The 22125-nt window shown below is 34.4% G+C and overlaps 1 protein-coding gene across 2 annotated transcripts in view; it reads right to left on the reverse strand.

Moving 5' to 3' along the window:
• The window catches only part of LOC136027552 (eIF-2-alpha kinase GCN2-like), a 39526-nt gene extending 24283 nt beyond the window's left edge, over positions 1–15243 (reverse strand). The window contains exons 1-2 of one of the 2 annotated variants that reach the window (XM_065704918.1): positions 15128–15243; positions 1017–1283 (exon numbers count right to left, since the gene is read on the reverse strand). In XM_065704918.1, coding sequence (XP_065560990.1) covers positions 1017–1274 — 258 coding nt within the window. In that variant the 5' untranslated portion in view covers positions 1275–1283; positions 15128–15243. Of the gene's footprint in view, positions 1–1016; positions 1284–15070 lie in introns of both variants that reach the window. The other variant, XM_065704917.1, reaches the window with a different exon arrangement.
• Between the last annotated feature and the right edge of the window lie 6882 nt (positions 15244–22125).

Raw genomic sequence — 22125 nt, forward strand, 5'->3', positions numbered from 1 at the left:
AAGGCATCTTAATGAAAATTGCACCATCAGGTGCAATTTTCACCTGAAAACTGAGATTACCCATCAAAAGCTACGAGCCTGAGAAAATCTGCATGATTTTCGAAAGATGGGCGAAACACACCGAAAATGTCAAGGCATCTTAATGAAAATTGCACCATCAGGTTTAGCTTATAGTTTAAAAATATAAAACAGAAGAAATCAAGTGTTAAAGAATTTAGAAAAGAGTAAGATATTTTAACCATCTCCCCACTCCCCCAAAACGAATATGAGATTAGATTTAATAGACCTATAATGGCCATTAAATGGTAGTATCACTAGTCGACATATTTTGGAAGGGAAATGTTAATGATTTTCGTTTTTTTACAGACTGGTTTACCAGCCGAGATGAAAATTTCAATAAAATTAGTGAAACTGTAGTAATATCAGTAAAAATTTTCATCAAATTTGGGCCCATATGTTATATTTTTGCTTAAAAACAAATGTTTGTTCATTTGTTCAAATGTTTGGTCATTCAGTTTTCATACAGTTAAAAAAATATTATTAGAATTGCATATTAAAATGCAGACATTTAACCATCAACATTAAATGCCTACCCCATAAGAACACACCGAAGTAGACCCCCCTCCCCCCAAAAAATTGTTGACATACGTAGCTGGGCAATTACCATCACAACATGCTTATATCCAAAATAGTACGAGTAGGCTGGAACATGATATAGTTGACTTACAAGAGAAAGATAAAGACAGAAGTGCCACCATTAATACATGCCAAATGGAAAAGCAACTTATGTGTAGAATTTTTATTTGGAGAGTAGGGGGAGGGGGTGCAACTATTGAGACTGACAGTCTCCAGGTGTTTTAGCCATTATTAGAAAGGCAGTGTTAATGTGTGTTATTTTTCTTTTCATTGGGAGGGGGGATGCTACACTCTCTCCACTGACTGGGTTCGCGAGATCTTGTTTTTGTGGGAACAGAAATAAAGCGTATAATAAAAAAATACTAAATTAAGCTTCTTACCTTCAAAATATTACTCTTTTCATCGGACAATCCAGATTTCTTAAATATTCGAACAAGCGGTAAGACATCTGGGTATAATGGAGGTAGCGTAATTTGAAGTTCGAGGTACACGTTTCCAATAACGCTTCCATTTGTGCCACGTTCTGGTATAAGGTGAAGCAAATACTCGTTTGTACCAATTATTTGAAAGTCATCTAAATATATGGCCTTCAGGGCTTCGACTTCATACTGTTGCCTTTCAAGATGAGACGAAGACATTTTTAGTTCCTATAAACATCAATAAATGCTTATCTTTACTCTTTATACAAAACCCAGAAAGTGGAGTAGGATAGGCAAGTCAGGGAGAAATATATAGTGGACAAAAAATATATAGTGTGGTTTGATAAATAATAATACAAAACCACACCTTAAAGCCAGAATGATAAACCAGAGGAAGAAGAATAACATTCTTTAATAAGGCACAGCAATGGAAAAGTCGGTTTCTTTAATTAATACGTTTTGGTTTATCATATATTAAGCCTTTTTAACTGAAGGTAGGGAGCAACATTAAAACTTAAAACGAACAAAATTACTCTATGTGCGATGGGGGCTGACGCCACCACAACCCTCACTCTTTACGAAAATGTCTTAAAGTTCTTTGAAGATACTTCTAATTAAGATTCAACAGCTTTTGTGTTTCACCAATCTTTCTTAAAGAATTGGAAAAAAAACAAAAAATTAACGTAAAAGAGTGAGGTTGGGACGATGGCGGCCCGCCTCATATACAGAACTATTTCCTTTTCATTTTAAGTTTTAATGTTGCTCCTAACTTTCAGGTGAAAAAACTTGATTTTCTATTTAATTTCTGAGCATTTTTCAAATCATACCAAGAAATCCCCTTCCCCCTCCCCCGATGTAAAATTTCACTTGGAAAATTTCTCTCGGGAACTCTTCTTCAAATAGAAAATTCTCCCAATGTAAAGTCCCAACCGCAGAAAATTCCCTCGAAAAAATCCTGCATATTTCCCAATAGCAAATACTTTATGTGAACAGTTTGTAAATTACGTAATATATAGACTTTTCACAAGGGATTACGGGGTTATTCCATCTCCAGAGTCATATTTATCGGACCTTTCAACTATGCTGAATAAAATGGCTAACTCAAAATTTTGATACTGTATCTTTGGGGGGAAGGGGGGGGGGGTATAAAAGGGGCTAATTACCCTCCAATCGTTTTGGTCAGAGGCAACGCTATGCTACAGCGTTGCCTAAAGTAAAGGCCATACGGCTCCAACGTTTAATTGTTTATTCATTTTATTTTTTCAGAGGTACTTCGTATGGGAGGGGTCGTCACATGAACTTCAAAGGCGGCTCATTAAACTGGAAATCGAGAGTTCTAGTGCCCTTTTTAAGAGTCAAAAGTGATCAGTGGCCAACTAGCCCTCCCATGCCCTTTTTTCCCCAAACGCATCCGATAAAACTTTTGAGGTAGCCATTTAGTTAAAAATAGTTCAAAGATAACATAACAAAACTCCAGAGTCGACACATCCCCCAGGACCTGGGGGCAGGCGTTGTAAGTTATGCCTTAGGGGCAAATATGGTTCTTATAAAAGGGATGCTCGCATTAACTTCAGAGAGAACTCATTTGATTGGAAATCAAAAGTTCTTGTTCACTTTGTCAGAGTCAAAAGTGGTCGGAGGGTAATTAATCCGCCCCCCCTCTATGTCCTTTTTCCCAAATAAATCCGATGAAAATTTTCAGACAGCCATTTTGTTAAAAATAATTCAAAGATCATATAACAAAAACTCGTAGACACAATCCCCCAGGGTCTGGAGGCAGGCGTTGTAAGTTATGCCCTTGGGGCAAATATAGCTCTTATGGAAGGGATGCTCTTATAATATTTAGAGGGCTCATTTGATTGGAAACTGAAAGTTATAGTTCACTTTTTAAAAGTCAAAAGTGATTGGAGGGCAGCTAGCCTACCTCCCATGACCTTTTTTCCCAAAATACATCCAACAACAATTTTGAGGTAGCCATATTGTTAAAAATAGTTCAAAAATTATAGAAAGGATGCTCGCATAAACTTCATAGAGGGCTCATTTAATTGAAAATTAAAAGTTCTAGTTCCCTTTTTCAGAGTAAAAAAAGATCGGGGGCAACTAGCCCCCCCCCCCAAGCCCCTTTTTACCCAAATGCATTATATAAACATTTTGAGATAGATATTTTGTTAAAAATAGTTCAAAAGTCAGATAGCAAAACTCTGGAGTCGAAAAAGCCCCCCAGAGCCCGGGAGCAGGCGTTGTAAGTTACACCCTGGGGGCATATATGGCTCTTATGGAAGGTATGATCGTATAAACTTCAGAAAGTGTTCATTTGATTGGAAATTGGAAGTTATAGTTCACTTTTTAAAAGTCAAAGTGATCGGAGGGCAGCTAGCCCCCCTCCCACGACTGAAGTTTATAGGACCACCCTTTCTATAAAAACTTTTTGTGCGTCAAGGGCATAACTTATAAACCTTGCCCTGAGGGCTGTGGGGGGGTGTCATCCTCAAAGACATAATTTCCGGGACTTTTAACTATGTTGCACAAAATGGCTAGCTCAAAATTTTGATAGGATGTGTTTGAGGAAATGATGGGCGAATTTTGTAAATGTGCCAGAAGAAAGATCAAAGATGCGTATTTATCTTATTTTATCCCAGGGCTGATCATGTAAAACCACTGGTCCAAGAAGATTGGGAAACGGCTCATTTGAACGGAAACCAAAGGTGCAAGTCTCTTTTTAAGTGACCAAAAAGATGGAGGGCAACTAACATCCTCTCATAACCCTTTTTCCCTCAAGGTCATCAGATCAAAACTTTGTTATAGCCATTTTGTTCAGCACAGTTTGAAAGATGCAATAACATGACACCCCACTGATGACAACATGACACCCCACAGTCTCTGGGAAAGGGCTTTAAGTTATGAAATTTGTCCATTATTTACATACAGTATTTGCGATTGGAATGCATACGGACATTTTTTGGGAGGGGGGATTTTCTGCATAGAGGATTTTCCATGGAAAGAATTTGCCACAGGGAGGGAAGTTTCCGAGAGTAGGTTTTTCAGGAGAGATTTTACACAAGGGGAATTTGTCAGAATTCTTATTTGAAATTTGTTAATTTGACTTACTTTCTCTTCTTAATCTTTTACCTTCTCTACTTTCTTTTCCCCTAATACACACAAATTTTTCTGTGTATTAGGGGGACAGACCTCTCCTCAAATCCTCGCTCTTTAAGCTTAAGTTTGATTTTAAAAACAACTATTGAAACACAAGAGTCATTTAATAAGAAGCTTTTTTAAAGTAATAAAAACTTTAGCGGAAAGAGCAAGGGATTGAGGAGGGGCAGCCTCTCTCATATACGGAATAATTTCACTTCATTTTGTTTTAACGTTGCTCCTTACTTGCGGTTGAAATAAACTTGTTTTATTTTTTATTTTAATAGACAAGAGTAGAAAAGACTTTGCAATTGGGATACCCATTCTCCAAAGCACTGCTGCCAAAGTAGTTGAAGAGTTGAAGCCAAAAGACAAAATCAGTTTCTAATAAATTTTCACCCCCCCCCCCCTGCTTAGTGCAAGTATATATCTGACTACACACATAATAAGAGCCACGATTTTCAAAATATAGCTAAGTTTAGCACACTTTGCTAAGTGGTATGGTGACATAATCACACCGTCTTCTGTAATTAAGGAATCATAGACCAATTTGATATTCCTACACTAGTGGATTTTGTTTGACAAAAGCTCGTGCAGAAATGGAAAGCAGTGGACAGCAGGAGCTACATTGGTACCAGCAAAACATTTTTCCGTTAAATTTGTCAACCTGTTTTCTAGTCTGAGAGATGCCTAGTCATAAGAACTATGAAAATGTTTGTACTTCATGCAAGAAGGGAGTTGACAAAAAAGTAAGCATTAGTGATGGGCTTTTGGATTATATTTTAGCATTCAGCTGTGATTTTTTTTAAACTTATGGCTATGTATCACTTGTATTGATATGACATAGACCTAATACAAAAAAAAAAATACAAAATGGAAATTTTTCAAAGTTCCAGTGAGAATCGTTACTAATTACAAGAGAATTGCCAAAATATAAATGCTACTTCAGGTCCCATTAATGAGAACATTTGCAAACTTTTGTCTTGCTATGTGGCACCATCAGACTCAAAGGTCATCTTTGTCAGAATTTGTTTAATCTTTGAAACTAACTGGCAGCTATCCAATGACAACCTAGGTCAGCATTCATTTGGGTATCATTTTTAATTCATTTGAGCATTACATTCAGGAGCTAAACAACTCATTTTTATACCAACATGTAAACATCCAACATGCAACTAGCATACCAGCTCATTTTTGTACCATCAATGTTGCATTCAATAATACCAGAAATAAATTATGTTGAAGAAATTTAGTTCCGCCCACCACTCCACAAAAGTAAACACAAAATGTTTTTTTTATTTCAAATATAAGACTTAAAATTCTGATAATCATTTATTATTTTTTATTTTTTTAGTCACGATATTCTTTTTCCATTCCCAGCTCAGATAGCAACTCCTGATAGATTCCACTGAAAAGTTTTAATCTTAAGCCAAACTTTAAAAATTCGAGAGTTTTAATTTTAATTTATAAAGTGTCTGAAACAAATGAGGCACCCTCTTTCAAAAATGGTTTTAAGTGCAAGTAGCTAAAACACACAACCATGACCAGTGCCGTATTCATAATTTCTGTTCAGGGGGGAGAGGGCCACCAGCTAAAAGCTCCTCAAAATCCTGAGACTTACCAGTAAATAAGTATTTTACTGTCATAGCCCTGCTTTTGTCATAGTTCAACTAAAGTTCTAATCTTGCGAATCCTTGAATCAAAAGGAAAACGACATAATCAACATAAATTCTTCACTGCTTCCACTGTAAATAATTCACTGCAAATGTGTTCAACATACTAATTTTTATTTCTGTTAATTTATATATTTTAATTTGAATTGCTTTTCTCCCAAACTCACTTAAAAAAATCCCCAATATCTACCTTCATATCTTGATTGACAGAAATATCTGTGCAAGACCATTCAACCTGCCTTCTCCTGTCTGATTTCGATGGTATGTTTTAAGCCACTTAAGGGTGCTAAATGAACGCTCTGCAGAAGCCATGGCTGCAAGGAGAGCGGAGAATACAATCAACAGTGACTGCACAGTTGGAAAAAAGTGGTTCCTGCAAACACCAAGAGTTGCATAAACTTTAGCAGGATGGTGAGACTCGCCTATAGACCTCCATATGGTTGGCCAGAGAGTCAGATCAGCAAGGAGACTAGTTTCAGAGACTGCTTTTGATTTTGCAGCTTTGTCACAACCTTGGCTAATACAACATAAACAATTTAACGAGGGAGCAAAAATAATGTAGCTTTGTGGTTAAGAAATCTCATATCGAAATCTTAAAGAAGCTGCTTGAGGTATGGGGTAGGGACAAAGTCCTTGTAAAAGTTGAAGTGTCTGAGAAGAGGAATGACCAACTATGGAATTTTGGCATTGATATGGGTATCCCTACACTTTCTGCTGTCTGGAATGCTTTTTCCATAAATAGAAGGAAAATACACTTCTGCTTGCTCTTTCAATGCAGCCTTGCAAGGATCAATACATCAACAGCAGGCAAGTAGATCTTAATTTTCCATCTGCAGAGAAATGAAAGCTGAAAACAGAATCAGACTTGCTTTTCAACAAGAATCAGAGAGAAAACAAAGCTAAACTCTGTTATGACTGCTACTAAGGAGTTGGCAATTGCCATTAGACTGGAATCAGACTGGTTGTCAACAAAGCTCTCCAGTACTCTAATAACAGCAGAAAAAAACCTCCAGAAAAATGATAACACTATTATGCCTTCCATCCCACCATGTCTCCCAAAAGTGAAGGAAATTCGCTTTTTGTATGCGGTAAAACAGATGGCAGAGCGAAAACTAATGACTGAAGTCGTTTGGAGGAAGTGAAAAAAAAAACAACAACTTCTTGCAAGTATCCAAATAACATTGGAATTCAGTCCAATCTAGGGGCCTTTACTAGGGCAAAGTTCAACAATGTGAAGCATAATGCATGTAAATGGCAAGTGGATACTGCTTTTGTATTTCTACTTGAGCGCCACCTACACCAGTCAAGTCATTTGTACTGGTGAAGCACAAAACCATTCTTCTATTTAATGATCGTCATAGAAACTGATGACTCAAACAAGTTGTTCTTTTAGACTGATATCACTCATCTCATCCGCCAAAATCGAAAAACACTTCACATGTTTTACTCTATTGAAAATAGTGTCTCAAATGACATTACTTATGATATCAATCTGTAGTAGAAGAAACCCATATTTCGCGTCTTTAGAGAATGATTCGAAATGCTACCGCAATTCTGTGCTTCCGCAATAAAACATAAATCACAACAACTCTCTGAACATCTGTTCATTTTCATCACTTTATGCAAGGAGATCACTTTTTTCATGACGACCTCAAAGGGCTAGTTCATAAAACCACAAAATAGAATTACCGGACTAATTTATATTTTTGCAATTTATTGAAATTTAAATGTATTTAATGTCCTTATTCTAGAATGGGTTTTCAGTTCTTGTAACCTTCACAACTGCATAATTGTTAGCCAAGTTTCATATTTTATTTGATTCTTATGCTAATTCTAAGGGGAAATAGGACAACTGACCTTAGAGTTACTATTATCTTTTCTTTACAGGTCTTAGGAGAAAAGGCTTGGTTCTAAAAACGGGAAAATAAACCAAGGCCTCAGAATACAAAAGAGAAAAACACACCTATTGTCCAACAATTGGTTCTTGAGTGACTTGGCTCAACAGCAAACAAAGATTTTATTGCAAAAACTGTTGTAAAATCCAGCAGCAATTGTGCAAGCTGTTCTTTTTTTATTCAGTTTGAGTAATGACATTAGAAAGTTGGTAGTCATAAAGCACTCATAGCAACTCTAGTTCTTCTAATTGTCAGCATTTCAACCTGTTTTTCCCATAAAATTGAACAACCCTCCCCTTTCTATGTATTTTCAGTTTGTGTAAAAACCAGTTGGACAATGTTAATCAAAACTCTGTCAAAGAAACCACTCTGTTGGACAGCATAGCTTTTCTAATAGTTAGGGATTTATGATGGCTGCTTTATGAGTACAGAAAGTTTTAAAAATTTTGGAACTACTCTAAGGTCTTAAAGAAAATCATTGTATTAGTAAGGTTAGGATTCACAAGTAAACTATCCAATTGGGAATTGAAATGACATAAGGAATTAGACCCTTGTTGAAAACTAATCTACACAAATAATATCAACGCAATGCTATTATTAGGGTAATATTTTTCCTTCTTAATGTTCAAACCTTCTCAAGGATTCAAATAGGAAAATAATAAAAATGGCATATAAAGCTGCAATAAAACCAATCATCCATTAATAATCCCTTTCAGTGGAATGGTTTCACAAGGAATGTGATAAGACAAGTACCTTCTACCCATGGTTCATCAATTGGAACAACAGGAGTCAAAGAACCATTAACTACATATACTTTTTCAGAAAAAAAAAACAATAACGAGATAGTTAACAGTTTCGTTTCAACATTATATCTGTCAATATATATTTTTTTTCTTAATTATCACTGAGTCACTATTTCTTTCATTTTCTTTTTAAATATCAATGGGTAAATATCACAAGACAAGAACTTGATAGAGCCAAGGCAAGAGAAGAACTGGCAAAAGCACATTCTAAAATTCACTTAGTAGAACAGAACATGCTGTAAAACTGGGCTATTTATATTCCAGTTTTACAACAATTAATATACACTAGAATTTTCCATGTTCCACTTCCAAGACAAAATACTGCAAACTCATAAATTCTAATTGAGGCACAACCTGATCCATATTAGATTAATCTTTAAACCTTTTTTTAAAAAAAAAACTTTTTCGAAGTAAAATAAAGGTTTTCATTAAATCAGTAAAAGCAGAAATAAAGTCAAGTAATCTTTCAAGCATAGAACTAACACAAATAACCATAAATAAATAAATGAAACCCAAAACAAACTGATATTAGAAATAAATAACCAAGTCAGACTTAAAACAGGCAAAAATTAGTATGATTAAAGTTTACAAGCCCCATGCCTTCTCAAGACCAGAACATGATTTGCAATTTCCTGAAAATAAAATACATAAAAAAGGTTTCTCTTTTTTGACTTTAAACTGTCAATCCAAATTCATTTGTTTCTATTTTTCAATAAAGTGCAAATTATGTTTTGTTCTAGTACAAGTATCCTTTTTAATAGTCAAAAGAGATTGGAGGGAAACCAGGCCTTACCCCCCAAATCTCAAAATTTTAAGATATCCATTTAGTTCAGCATAGTTGAAAAGTCTAGTAATAGTATCTTTGAAGATGACAACCTTCACAGCCCTCAAGAGAATGGTTGTAAATTATGCCCTGGGGCATATAAGACTTTTATTGAAAGAGTGGTCATATAAACTTTATGGGGGGCTAATTAGATTAGAAATCAGAAGTTGTAATGTCCTTTTTAAGAGTCAAAGTCATCTGAAGGCAAATAGTCCCACCTCCCTCACAGACTAATTTCCCCAAATGTATCAAATAGAAATTTTAGATTACTATTTGTTCAAAAAAAAAGTCCAAAGATCACAAAACTATGTTGAAACAACACCTAAGAGTCAGGAGACAATGGTTGTCAGTTATGCCCTGGGGAAATGTATGGTTTTTATGGAAGGGGTGGTTGTGTGAACCTTAGAGGAGGCTCATTTGACTGGAATTCGAAAAGTTCCAGTTTCCTTCTAAAGGTCAAAAGTGATAGAGAGCAACTAGCCCCTCCTCATCCCTGACATCCCCTTTTCCCTTTTTGGAAGTTGGAAGTCCTAGTGCCCTTTTTAAGAGGTAAAAGTAAAAGAAGGGCCCTTCTCCAGCCTATCATTCCCCAAAATACACCTGATCATTTAAGAAAACTGTTTTTTTTAGCATTGTTGAGAGGTCTGATAATTATGTCTTTGGGGATATCAACCTCCCCACAGTCTTCAGGGCAAGGGTTGCAAGTTAGACAATTTGTTCATTGTTTACATATAGTATACTTCATTGAAAAAGGTATGATTTTTGAACTTTACTTTCCAAAAAGACAAAAAGGCCTTCAGGTGAGACTTTCAGAGAATGTTGAACTAAATCAAAACATGTTATGTGTATGCAGATTGTCAAAAGGGTGTAACTCAGGAATGATTGAGCATATTCTTTGGAACTTTCAGGAAATGATAAGGGAGATGATCAAAAATGCAATATTCCACACTACTCCATTTACAATATTGAGGGAAATTTGAACTAAATCAAAAGACATTAAATTCATGTACATATCAAAAGAGCAAATCTCAAGAATTGATGTGGGTATTAAGCCAGAACTTTTGAACTTTACTTTCCAAAAAGACAAAAGACCTTCAGGTAAGACTTTCAGAGAATGTTGAACTAAATCCAAAACATGTTAAGTGTATGCAGATTGTCAAGCGGGTGTTTCATTTTGAACTTTCAGAAAATGATAAGGGAGATGATCAAAAAGGCAATATTTGCGATTTACCACTACTGCTTCCATACTACTCCATTTACAATATTGAGCAAAAATTTGAACTAAAGCAAAAATATTGTGTTCATGTACATAATGATCCCAAGAATTGATCTAGGTATTCAGTTGGAACTTTCAGAAAATGTTTAAAGGGGAAGACTGTCTGACCAAAAGGCAATATGTGGATGCTACTACTAATAATATTACCCCTGCTACATTTACTACTGCTACTGCTACTACTTCTATTGCTACTATTTATCTAAGAGCATTGAGATGAAAATTTCAAGAAGCATATTAACAAACAGGTTATCAAAGAGTCTTATCAGCAGTGTCATAGAAACGGCTAATTGTATTAAGTTGAAACATCCAGGACCAAAAGTGTTCAACTGACTAAAATACAATGTTAATTCTACTGCTGCTACTAGGATTACTGCTATTACAATTAAAACAACAACTAGTATTATACTTGTATAATAGTATACTAGTATAATTGTTTACATATAGTATATGTTATTGAAAAAGGTATGTATTTTGACCTTTTCCAAAAAGATAAAAGGCATTCAGGTGAGGATTTCAGAGAATGTCAAGGGGAGAACTGAGCTAAATCAAAATATGTTATGTGTATAGACATTGTCAAAAGAGTTTAACTCAGGAATGACTGAGTATATTAATTTGGAACTTTCAGAAAATAATAAGGGAGATGATCAAAGAGGCATGCTACTATTAGCATGCTACCACTACTACCAAAACTGTCACCACAACTACTAAAGTTACAGCTACTTCTACTGCCATGCTACTCTTCAGTTAATACTTAAAAGGGAAGATCATCTGACCAAAAAACAATACATGCATGCTTCTACTAATACTGCCATCACTGCTACATTTACTATTACTGTTACTATTACTACTACTTCTATTACAACTACTTGTAAGCCAAAGGAAACTGAGACGAATTTCAAGAAGTACATGAACACACAGGTTATCAAAAGGACATATCAGCAATGGCATGGAAATGGCTAATTGTGTTGACTTGAACAGAGATACCCTTTTTTCAAGCTTGTCTATCCTCTCTCCTATCAACATTTTTTTTTTACAAAGTACTTTCTGAAAAGCTGTGGCTGTAGTTTTGTGTCTTTGGGCACTAGTATAATGCTATTTCTAATGTCAGTAAATTTTCTGATTAACTCACTAACAAAATAGCTATGAAATAGACTAACCTTGGAAAAAGATTTTCATCATAAATATAAAAATTCAGCATTCATTTAGGTCAGAAATAAGCCTTACCAGCAGCCCAGCCCCTTAATGTGCAAATTTATGTCCAGAGTTATATATATGCACTGAACACTCTGTAATTCACTCTTTTCAGTAAATTTGCAGTTTACAACATAATGTAGCTAGGATAAAAGCAAAGAAATGAATATAAAGATGACAAATGGGTCTATGGCCAGTAAATGAAAACAAAGAGAACAAAAAAATCCAATAATATTTTGCCCATATACAAAAAGGTATCATCAGTATAGAAAAAGAATTTATCTAAGAAATATATATGAAAATAAAATTTATAATATACAATTACTTGCATATGCAATTGGCAGTTACCTTCATGAAACCACAAAAGTAACTAAGTAACAAAAGTGACCACAGTTACTTTTGCATTTGATGCCTTTTTTAAGCTCTTTTATTGTCCAATAATTGTTTCAGGGGGAACTTCCTCTTTGAGACCTTAATGGGCCTAGTGAAAGAGTCCATGGTTACCATAATTAGAAAAAACTATGCAGTGAAAAAAAAACATTTGGAGTTGATCCAGGAATTGTAATTATTGTTTCCCTTAGTCTTTACAGTTTAATGTTTTTTCCAAAAACAAATTTGCCAGAATTTAAAAAAAAACCTGAAACCCTTAGAAAATAACATTACAGCAAAACTGAACATTGTTTTTTGTGTGTTTCTAGCTCTTTTCATAAAATCTCTACAAATTTATTGTCAAAATAACATTTCGCTATCAAAACTAAGGAGATGTATTTATTGAATTATGAAAGACAATAAAAGGAGGCATCAAGTGAAATATTCACTTTAATCCTTAAAAAAAAAATATGTTAGAAACTTTAAATTTACCCTCTTCTCTTCAAACTGATTTAATATTTTGTCAAAATAATAGAAAATTTGGCAAAGGGGTGATTTTACCTTACTTTGTCAAATCATTTAAATTTATATGTTACTACAATTGTAGTATTTTCACTTTAGCTTAGCAACTATTCAAAATCTTGGAAAGGGGTTAGGTTAGGGAAATGAAACTATTGGGGATGGGTCTATACTACTACTACTACTACTACTACTAATAACTCACTGCAGCACCAAGCCGCCTAAGGCCAACACAGCTACGCATGCTCCTCCTCCAACCTAATTTATTTAAAGCCTCCCTCTTTACACCCTCCCAGGAAGTTCCCATTTCCTTTAAATCTTTATTTATGACATCCTCCCAGCCCAGACAAGGATGACCTCCTTTCCATGTAGCCCCAGACAGTTGGCCAAAAAGGACAATCTTCAGTAATCTGTCATCCTTCATCCATAGAATGTGGCCTAGCCATCTCAACCTTTCTTTAATTATAGCCCTAGAAAGCAGGATTGAACCACATTTTTTTGTACAGCCTACTGTTTGAAATACGGTCAGTTAGCCAGGTACCCAGAACAATCTGTAGGGAATTTCTCTGGAAAACATCTAGTAAATTTTCATCTACTTTTTGGAGTGCCCATGCTTCAGAACCATATTTGACCACTGTCATCACTGTAGCTTCCGATATTCTAATCTTGGTTTTATCTTTCTATTCTTCCAAACTTTTTTTTTTACTGTAAAAAAACACCCTGAGTCTTAGCTATTCTACTTTTAACATTTTCACTGCTCCCACCATCTTTACTAATAATACAACCAAGGTAACTGAATCTCCCAACCTGATCAATCTTTTTGTTACCTAATGTCACCTGTTCATCTTCACTTATTCCTAGCCTTAGTGACTTAGTCTTCTTAATATTAATTTTCAAGCCTATTTTAGCACCCTGAACTCACAAAACCTCTAAAACTTCATTCATTTTGCTCACACTTTCATCTACTATGCTTAAATCATCAGCATCATCTAAGTCCAGGAGAGTTTTCCCTCCCCATTTGATTCTGTGGTCTCCAATTGCCTCTCCTGTGCTCCTTAAGACAAAGTCCATCAAAATGATCCATATAAAGGGGGATAGAACACAACCCTGATTAACTCCTGATTTAATACAAAACTAGTTGCTAACCTCATTTCCTACCTTAACCACAGCAGTATTATTCTTGTACATAGCACAAATCACTTTAATGTATTTTTCTGGTATACCATATAATGATAAGACCTTTGTTAATGCTCTTCTATCAACAGAATCAAAAGCTTGCTCATAATCAATAAAACTGAGGACCAAAGGTATTTGACAACTCAGACACTTCTCAATTATTGACCTAAGAGTGAAAACTTGGTTGACACATCCTCTACGTTTTCTAAAACTTCATTGTTCTTCCCTTAAAACTTTGTCTACAGCATCTCTCAGTCTAAAATGTATCATATTACTCAGTAATTTGCTACCTACAGAGACCAGACTGATGCCTTGATGATTATGACACTCACTCTTGTCACCTTTCTTATACAGTGGTTTAATTAAGGTTTTCCTAAAATCATTGGGTACTTACTCTATAGATGGGTCTATAGAGTAAAGTATGTCCTGTAAAGGTATTTTGAAGTACTCATCTCTACTTCTTCCCTCTCTAGATGGCAGTGACCTTAAAAATCTTTGTGTTACAAAAGTGAAACCATGCAAAACAGATCTTCTGCTTTAATACAGTAAGGAAAACTGTTTTCAGCTTCACAACTTTGCTAGATCTTAATCTTGAGGTTTTAGAGATCTACAAATGTATTTTCTAAATTTAGAAAGAACTCATTGATAGGCTGTGGCTTAAAATTCCACTCAAATAACAGGAATTGTATTTTCAGAATTAAAACCAGACAAAACAAAACTAGTAAATGTAGGCTACAATGCAATGAAATATAGGCTATCTGTACATATGAGGAGGGGAAGGAGATGAAGCTTACTTTCTGGTGTAACAGAGAGTTAGGCTATCTTTGGATTCAGGATGAAATTCTGATTCTAAAGATAGGCACATGTGTATTTACACATGTGCCTAATGATTACCTATCACATTGTGCCTAGTGATCTAATTCAAAAAATGACCTCACTTTTTTCCAAGCCAAATTGTATGAAAAACCTAAATTTACTAGGTTTGATATTTCGAATTGATCTTTGAAAAATTCCTCACCAAGGCTAAGCAGCTTTTTTATCAGCATTAGCCTTGGCATAATCTAATCCTTCAATATTTAAGTCTTAAATCTTCTTTAAGCCTTTAGTCTTAAATCCTAGTAATAAAAAAAAAGGAAAGGGAAACAAATTACAAACCCATTAATTCTAAAGCATCCTATAATGGCATGATTTTTAACCTCAAACAGTTCTTACGATTTTGACTGATGTTGCGACTCTGACCGGTGCTGCCAATACTTGAAATATATTGTTCCAGTTACTTTGCCAAAAAGTTCTTTTTAGGGCATATGTAGTATTCTATGTCAGTTTTCTTCTCAAAGACAAGCGGACTAAAGAACTGACCCCTACTGCTTTTATACAGAAAAAATTTGCTGAGCTTAAAAAAATTACGTACAAAAACATTTCGTAATTTTTGTTGATGGGTCCGAAATGAACGAAAAAGTGGCAAGTGGAGCGTTTATCCCAACCCACGATATTGTTTTGGGTAAGAGATTGCATGACAACGCGTCTGTAATGTCTACTGAGCTAAATACCAATATCATGGTATTAGAGTACCTCTTGAATAATGAACTTATGACTGTTATTTTACAAGATATTATAGTTTATTCTGACGCTTTATTAAGCCTAGAGCTGCTTTCTTTAGCTTCTCAGTATAAAATGGACATAGACACATTTCATAGTTTTAGGATTATTGATAATCTTGCTTCAAGAGGAATAAGAACTTATTTCCAGTTCATCCCAAGCCCCTTTAGTATAAGTGGTAACCATAAGGAAGACGAAATTGCGAAATATGCTTTAAATATTGACCAGCCAAGTGGGAGATCAATCCCCATCAGCGATATCTACCGCTGGAGATTATTAGAGATACTGTTAAATAAGAATAATCCAATCCTATCACCTTTCCCAAAAAAGTACCTTTCTGAGATATATCATAGAATTGGTTCTGGTTCAAATGGGCTAAATTTTCAGGCGTTTTCATATCAGTTCCATAATTCAAGTGGTCAAGTTTCTTTTTCCCCCCTTTGCAGGTCTTGTAATGTTAAAAATAAATAAAAAAATTGACCATTGCCTATTTGAATGTAATATGCTGACGTCTGCACAGTTTACCTTGCAATGTAAACTCTTAGAATGCTTTAAACATCACAAAATCTCACTATCAGCCAAAAGTCTAGCTGACCATATCTGCACACAAAGCTCAAAAATCACTATTTATCTTCTTATGTTTCAACTCCTAGAATCAAAAGACCTCCTGAAAGAAATCTGAGCAGATCAAGATAAATAAGAAATAACTTATTCAATAGCTCTGATCATCTCACAGAGTGAGTCAAAAGGAATAAGGCTGAAAAGTCTCGACTGAAAAGCCTGCGTTTGCTGAAATAGATGAAGACAAGTGTATTAGAATAAAATGAGACTTGAAAAATTTTTGGTTATTAATATCTTAATGATCTCACTGAATACTATTTCTATTATAATACTATTTCTCATGTGATAATTATATTGAAATTTGTGTATGTTTCATTTTCTATCGCGTCAAACAAAAATTATTTTCTTTTGCTAATTTCCCTAAGAAGTGACATCAGGAGTTTCAAAAATTTTGAAAAATTAAAAATTAAACCTTAGTCCAAATGTACTTATACTGACAAAATGGTGTCCCCAGAAAGATCATCTGAGATCAGAATGTAAAATTCACGATTGGAATCAAATAGCCAAAAACCCGACATAGGATAATTCCGAATACTGACTAATAAGCAAAAACGCTTAATTGCATGGGAAGTAGTGACATGTATCCTTTTATTATTTAAGAGGTCCTTAGATATTGTGAATTCGGTTCAAACAAGCCCTCTCCCAAAATTTTACTATCACTGGTTTTACACGAGTGCCTATGGAAAAAAAAGGAAAAAAGGAAAGTGGCAATGCTGCAAACGGCACATGCGTGATTTTCTTAACTGTTCTAGTTGGAGCCTCTGGTTGGAGGTCTACGAATTTCTAGTATAAAAATTCCAATGGTTTAATTTCCACTCGCCATGGTTTCTGTGGGTTTCGAGATCTTTTTTAAACATGCGAAAAAATGTTTTCCAATAAACTTTTACTATAAGTTAAACCTATTTAAGAGTTATGAATTCTGAATCAGCTTTAAATGAGAAATTTTTAGACCATATAGTTTTTACAAAACTTGTTTTTAACTTTCGGCTATCTCGGGCTGTGGTTCGATTTTAATGTGCTTGTAATCACCATAATAACAACCATAATAAATACATTTCGTAATGCACGCATATTGCTTTCAAAACTCGTTTTTGAAGAGTTCTGGACGCTTTTAGAATAAGTCACTCCTTGCTTACAATCCGTTACCACTTACAGTAAAAAAAAGACAAAAGAACTTATGAAACCCGATGTTTCCATTTAAACGTCTATAAAAACAAAACTTCTGATAACACTCACTTCCCCTTCCAGTTGCTTTTTCTTATGAATTGTCCTACTCTTCCACCCCTCCATCTTTTGTGCCAGTAAAAATATGAGTGAAATCTTATATATATTACAAAAGAAAAGGTTTTGTGCAATAAGAAGAAAGCTATTACACTACATCATCCTTATTATAGATTAATTCCCGTCTTCAATCTCCCCCCTCTCAGCTCCCTTTTTTAAGCTCATTGGAAGGCTCATGGAAAGATAGACAATTTGAGCAATAAAATGCACTCTTTGAGGTATCTGGGACCCAAAGAGAGGTGTCTTCCCCTTTTTTGAAATCAGGCAAATTTCCTCATGCTCTTAGCTCAAGTCACTTTAAACATTGTATATTTGAAATCACTTTAAAAATTCTTTTTCTTATAAATCAATTTATATCATGACGCTATTTTTTAGATTTTCAGTTATTATTAGCCCGAGTCAGTCTTTGCTTATAGTTCGCTACCAAGAACTGTTATATGAATCTTATGAACATTTCGTTGGACGACTGCCACCCGAAACGAATTTAAAGAATTTGATTTTGGGCCTCTTTTTTGTCTTCGATCTAACGATATCTTACTCCTCTGATGTCAACAGTGGAATTTGAGTTAATAACATATATTGCTGAGCAACTATTTCGAATATCTAAAAGAGAAAACATAAACTGTCATTTTAACTCTGATCTAAAATGCGAGCGAGCCGATTATTTGCCCTATTCAACATTTTCTAATACCACCTCTCCACTCGGTAAGACAATTATCTTTTTTGCCTACTTATTTTTACTTTAACGTCACTCACACTCATTTTAAATCTTCAAGTATTTTTTTCAAATTTGGACAGCCAAAATTAATTGATCAAACAGTTCGTGGTAACGAACTGTAGTAAGGAGCAACCTGGCTCAATAGTAACCAAAACTCTAAAAAATGGAATTTTTATAACAATAGTTACATCAAAAGAATCGAATTTTCATGCTGATTTTAAATATATAAGTTTCATTAAGTTTAGACTTACCCATCAAAAGTTACTAGGCTGCGAAAATTTGCCTTATTTTAGAAAATAGGGGAAAACACCCCCTAAAAGTCATAGAATCTTAACGAAAATCACACCATCGGATCCAGCGTATCAGAAAACCCTATTGTATAAAAACTGATTTAGTATAAAAACTGAATATAAAAACTTAATATTAAAACCTATTGTATAAAAACTGACTCTGATTTATTGTATAAACCCTATTTGAAGTTTCAAGCTCCTATCAATAAAAATGTGGAATTTTGTATTTTTTCCCAGAAGGCAGATCACGGATGCGTGTTTATTTGTTGTTTTTTTTCCCCAGGGATGATCGTATCGACCCAATGGTCCTAGAATCTTGCGAGAGGACTCATTCTAACGGAAATGAAAAGTTCTAGTGCCGTTTTTCAGTGACCAAAAAAATTGGAGGGCACCTAGGCCCCCTCCCACGCTAATTATTTTCCCAAAGTCACCGAATCAAAATTCTGAGATATCCATTCTATTCAACGTAGTCGAAAAATCTTATAACTATGTCTTTGGGGACGACTTACTCCCCCACAGTCCAAACTGTGCCGTGTAGCCGTGGGAGGGGCTACAAGTTACAAACTTTGACCAGTGCTTAGATATAGTAATGGTTATTTGTAAGTGTGCAGACGTTTTCAGGGGGATTTTTTGGTTTTGGGGGGGAGTTGAAAAGAGGGGGATATGTTAGGGGAACTTTCCTTAGAGGAATTTATCATGGGGGAAGAAAATTTCCATGAAGGGAGCGCAGGATTTTCTAGGATTATTAAAAAAAAAACAATGAAAAAATAAATATGACAAGTTTTTTTCTACTGAAAGTGAGGAGCAGCATTAAAATTTAAAACGAGCAGAAATTATTGCGCATATGAGGGGTTTACCTCCTCGTAATCCCTCGCTCTTTACGCTAAAGTACTTTTAGTAATTTCAATCATTTATTCTACGGCCTTTCTATTCAAGGGCCATTCTTAAGGAATTGGGACAGAATTTAAGCTTTAATGTAAAAAGCGAGGTATTGACGAGGGGTGAACTCCCTCATATACGCAATAAAACATACGAATATAGAAGTTTGTTACGTAAGTTAATTCGTAAATTACGTATATTTTTTACTAATGAAAATGTTCGTAAAAAAATTAAAAGTTCTAGTTGTCTTTTAAAGTAATCAAAAAATTGGAGGGCAACTAGGCTTCCTCCCTCTCTCCTTTTTTCTTAAAATCCTCCGATTAAAACTATGAGAAAGCCATTTAGCCAAAAAAAAAATTAATATGCAAATTCGTTTTAATTATTTATGTGTGGAGAGCCAAGATCAAAACATGCATTAATTAAAAAACGTCCAGAAATTAAATTAAAAAAACAAATTTTTTTAAATGAAAGTAAGAAGCGACATCAAAACTTAAAACGAACAGAAATTAATCCGTATATGAAAGGGGCTTTTCCTCCTCAACGGCCCCGCTCTTTACGCTAAAGTTTTTTACCGTTTTAAGAAGTAGAGTTAAGAGAAAGAGTCAAACTTTAGCGTAAAGAGCGGGCCGTTGAGGAGAAAAAGCCCCTTTCATATACGGATTAATTAACATAAGAACTGATATTCTTATTTTGAGAAAGCTGATATTCTTAAAATATGAAAGGTTTAGTTATAAAGATATGTAAATTCAAAGGGCTAGAAGGAAGAAAATTGAGGAAGATTTTCTAACAAAAAAAATGTTAGAAAAACTATATTGGAAAGTGTTTTTGGTGAGAATCGTAATAAGAACATTAATATATGACACTTTGATACCAATTACTGAAAATCCAAAGGGTTAGAACTTTGAAATTCTTAAGAAATCTGAGATTTTTTGAAATGAAAGGGGTCTGACTTTTTAAGTTTAAAAACAAGAAATGTAGTTTTTTAATTGTGAATTTTTGTAAAAACTTTAAAGACCATGTAGAGCGAAAGACATGCTTAAATCTATGATTAATGGCAAACTTGAGCGAATACCAAGAAAAGCCTCTTTAATTGACTCATAAAAGTATGAAATAAGTGATAAAGATTAAAATTAATCTCAAAATTGTCCTATTAGACCAAATTCCACCTCACAAAATATAAAGCATATTTTATTAGGCCCCATAGTTCTGACAATAGTCGTATTATCAAAATAATGTTTAGAGTAAACTGGAAATGATCAGATATTTCTAGTGTCAGTAGCAGTAGTCTTCTTCTTTAACATATGGAAGAGTTTGGCATATAGTAAGAAGACAAAACTTAAGTCAAACAAAGAGACTTATGCTTGATTCTGTAAAAAAAATATTATTTTTTTATATAGGAGAGGGGTTTAAAACTTCATTTCAAATTAAAATTAATATCAATGTTCTATGATGAGTAATTGTCAAGCGATAGTTCATAGAAAAAATATTCTTAATTTAGATATTGTTTAGGCTAAGGTACCTTGTGTATAAACTTTCCTCTTCTGGCAGGTATAGAAAGGTAAGGTATTTTGACAAAAAATCTCCTTTGGGGTGCAGTTTTTAGGATAAGAACTTGAAAAAGCTTAGTTCTTGAGATTTTGCTCGGCTTGTGATGCCAATCATTGTATGGTGCTAAAAGAATGCTTTGAAGTCACGAGAGTAAAATTTGAAAAAACAACCTATTCTTGAAAAAAATCTCTAATAAAAAAGTGCCGATTAAATTAAAGCAGAGGCGTGTTCAGATCTTTACGCTTGTTGCTAGGATTCTCTTTCATTAGTATTTAGTTAAAAAACGAACTCAAAACAAAGGTAAGGGAGGCTAATCTCGAAAGTGAATATATAATAAATTAAAGATAACTAGGCTGTAGCATAGGTTTGCGCAGATCTTTCTGCGTTTTGCTAGGAGTCTTTTTTTTAGAATTGAAATAGAAAATCTAACTTAAAAAAAGATAAAATCAGTCTAAAAATAAAATATAAGCAATTAAGTGGTTATTCAATTGTAGTGGGATGTTTAGTGATCTTTTACGCATGTTGGTAGTTTAGCATTCATTAGTATTTAAAACAGATTAGATTTGAAAGAGCGATAAAAATTATCCTTCAAGGAACATATTATATAACATTAAGCGAACAAAAAAAGATATGAAAGGATGGGATAGGGGTGGAGTTCAGAAGTAAAATCAATTGTAAAATATTTATTTTATAGTATTGAAACAAAAAATAGTTTTTTTCTTATTGACGAGTATACCATTGGAACCTTTTGTTCGCCCTCGTACGAGTTCTGCATGTTGTAAATAAAACTTTATTTTCAAACAGTTCGTGGTAACGAACTGTAGTAAGGAGCGACCCGGCTCAATAGTAACCGAAACTCTAAAAAATGGAATTTTTGATACCAATAGTTACATCAAAAGATTGTATTTAATGCTGATTTTAAATATATAACTTTCACCAAGATTAGTCTTACCTATCAAAAGCTACGAGCCTGAGAAAATTTGCCTCATTTTAAAAAATCGGGAAAACACCCCCTAAAAGTTAGACAATCTTAGCGAAAACCACACCATCAGATTCAGCGTATCAGAGAACCTTCTTGTAGAAGTTTCAAGCTCCTATCTACAAAAATGTGGAATTTTGCATTTTTTGCCAGAAGACGAATTACGGATGTGTGTTTATTTGTTTTGTTTTTTTGTTGTTTTTTTTCCCAGGGGTGATCTTATTGACCCAGTGGTCCTAGAATGTCGCAAGAGGGCTCACTCTAACGGAAATTGAAAGTTCTAGTGCCCTCTTTA

Source organism: Artemia franciscana, chromosome 5, assembly GCF_032884065.1.
Source record: "Artemia franciscana chromosome 5, ASM3288406v1, whole genome shotgun sequence".
In the NCBI taxonomy this organism is placed as follows: domain Eukaryota; kingdom Metazoa; phylum Arthropoda; class Branchiopoda; order Anostraca; family Artemiidae; genus Artemia; species Artemia franciscana.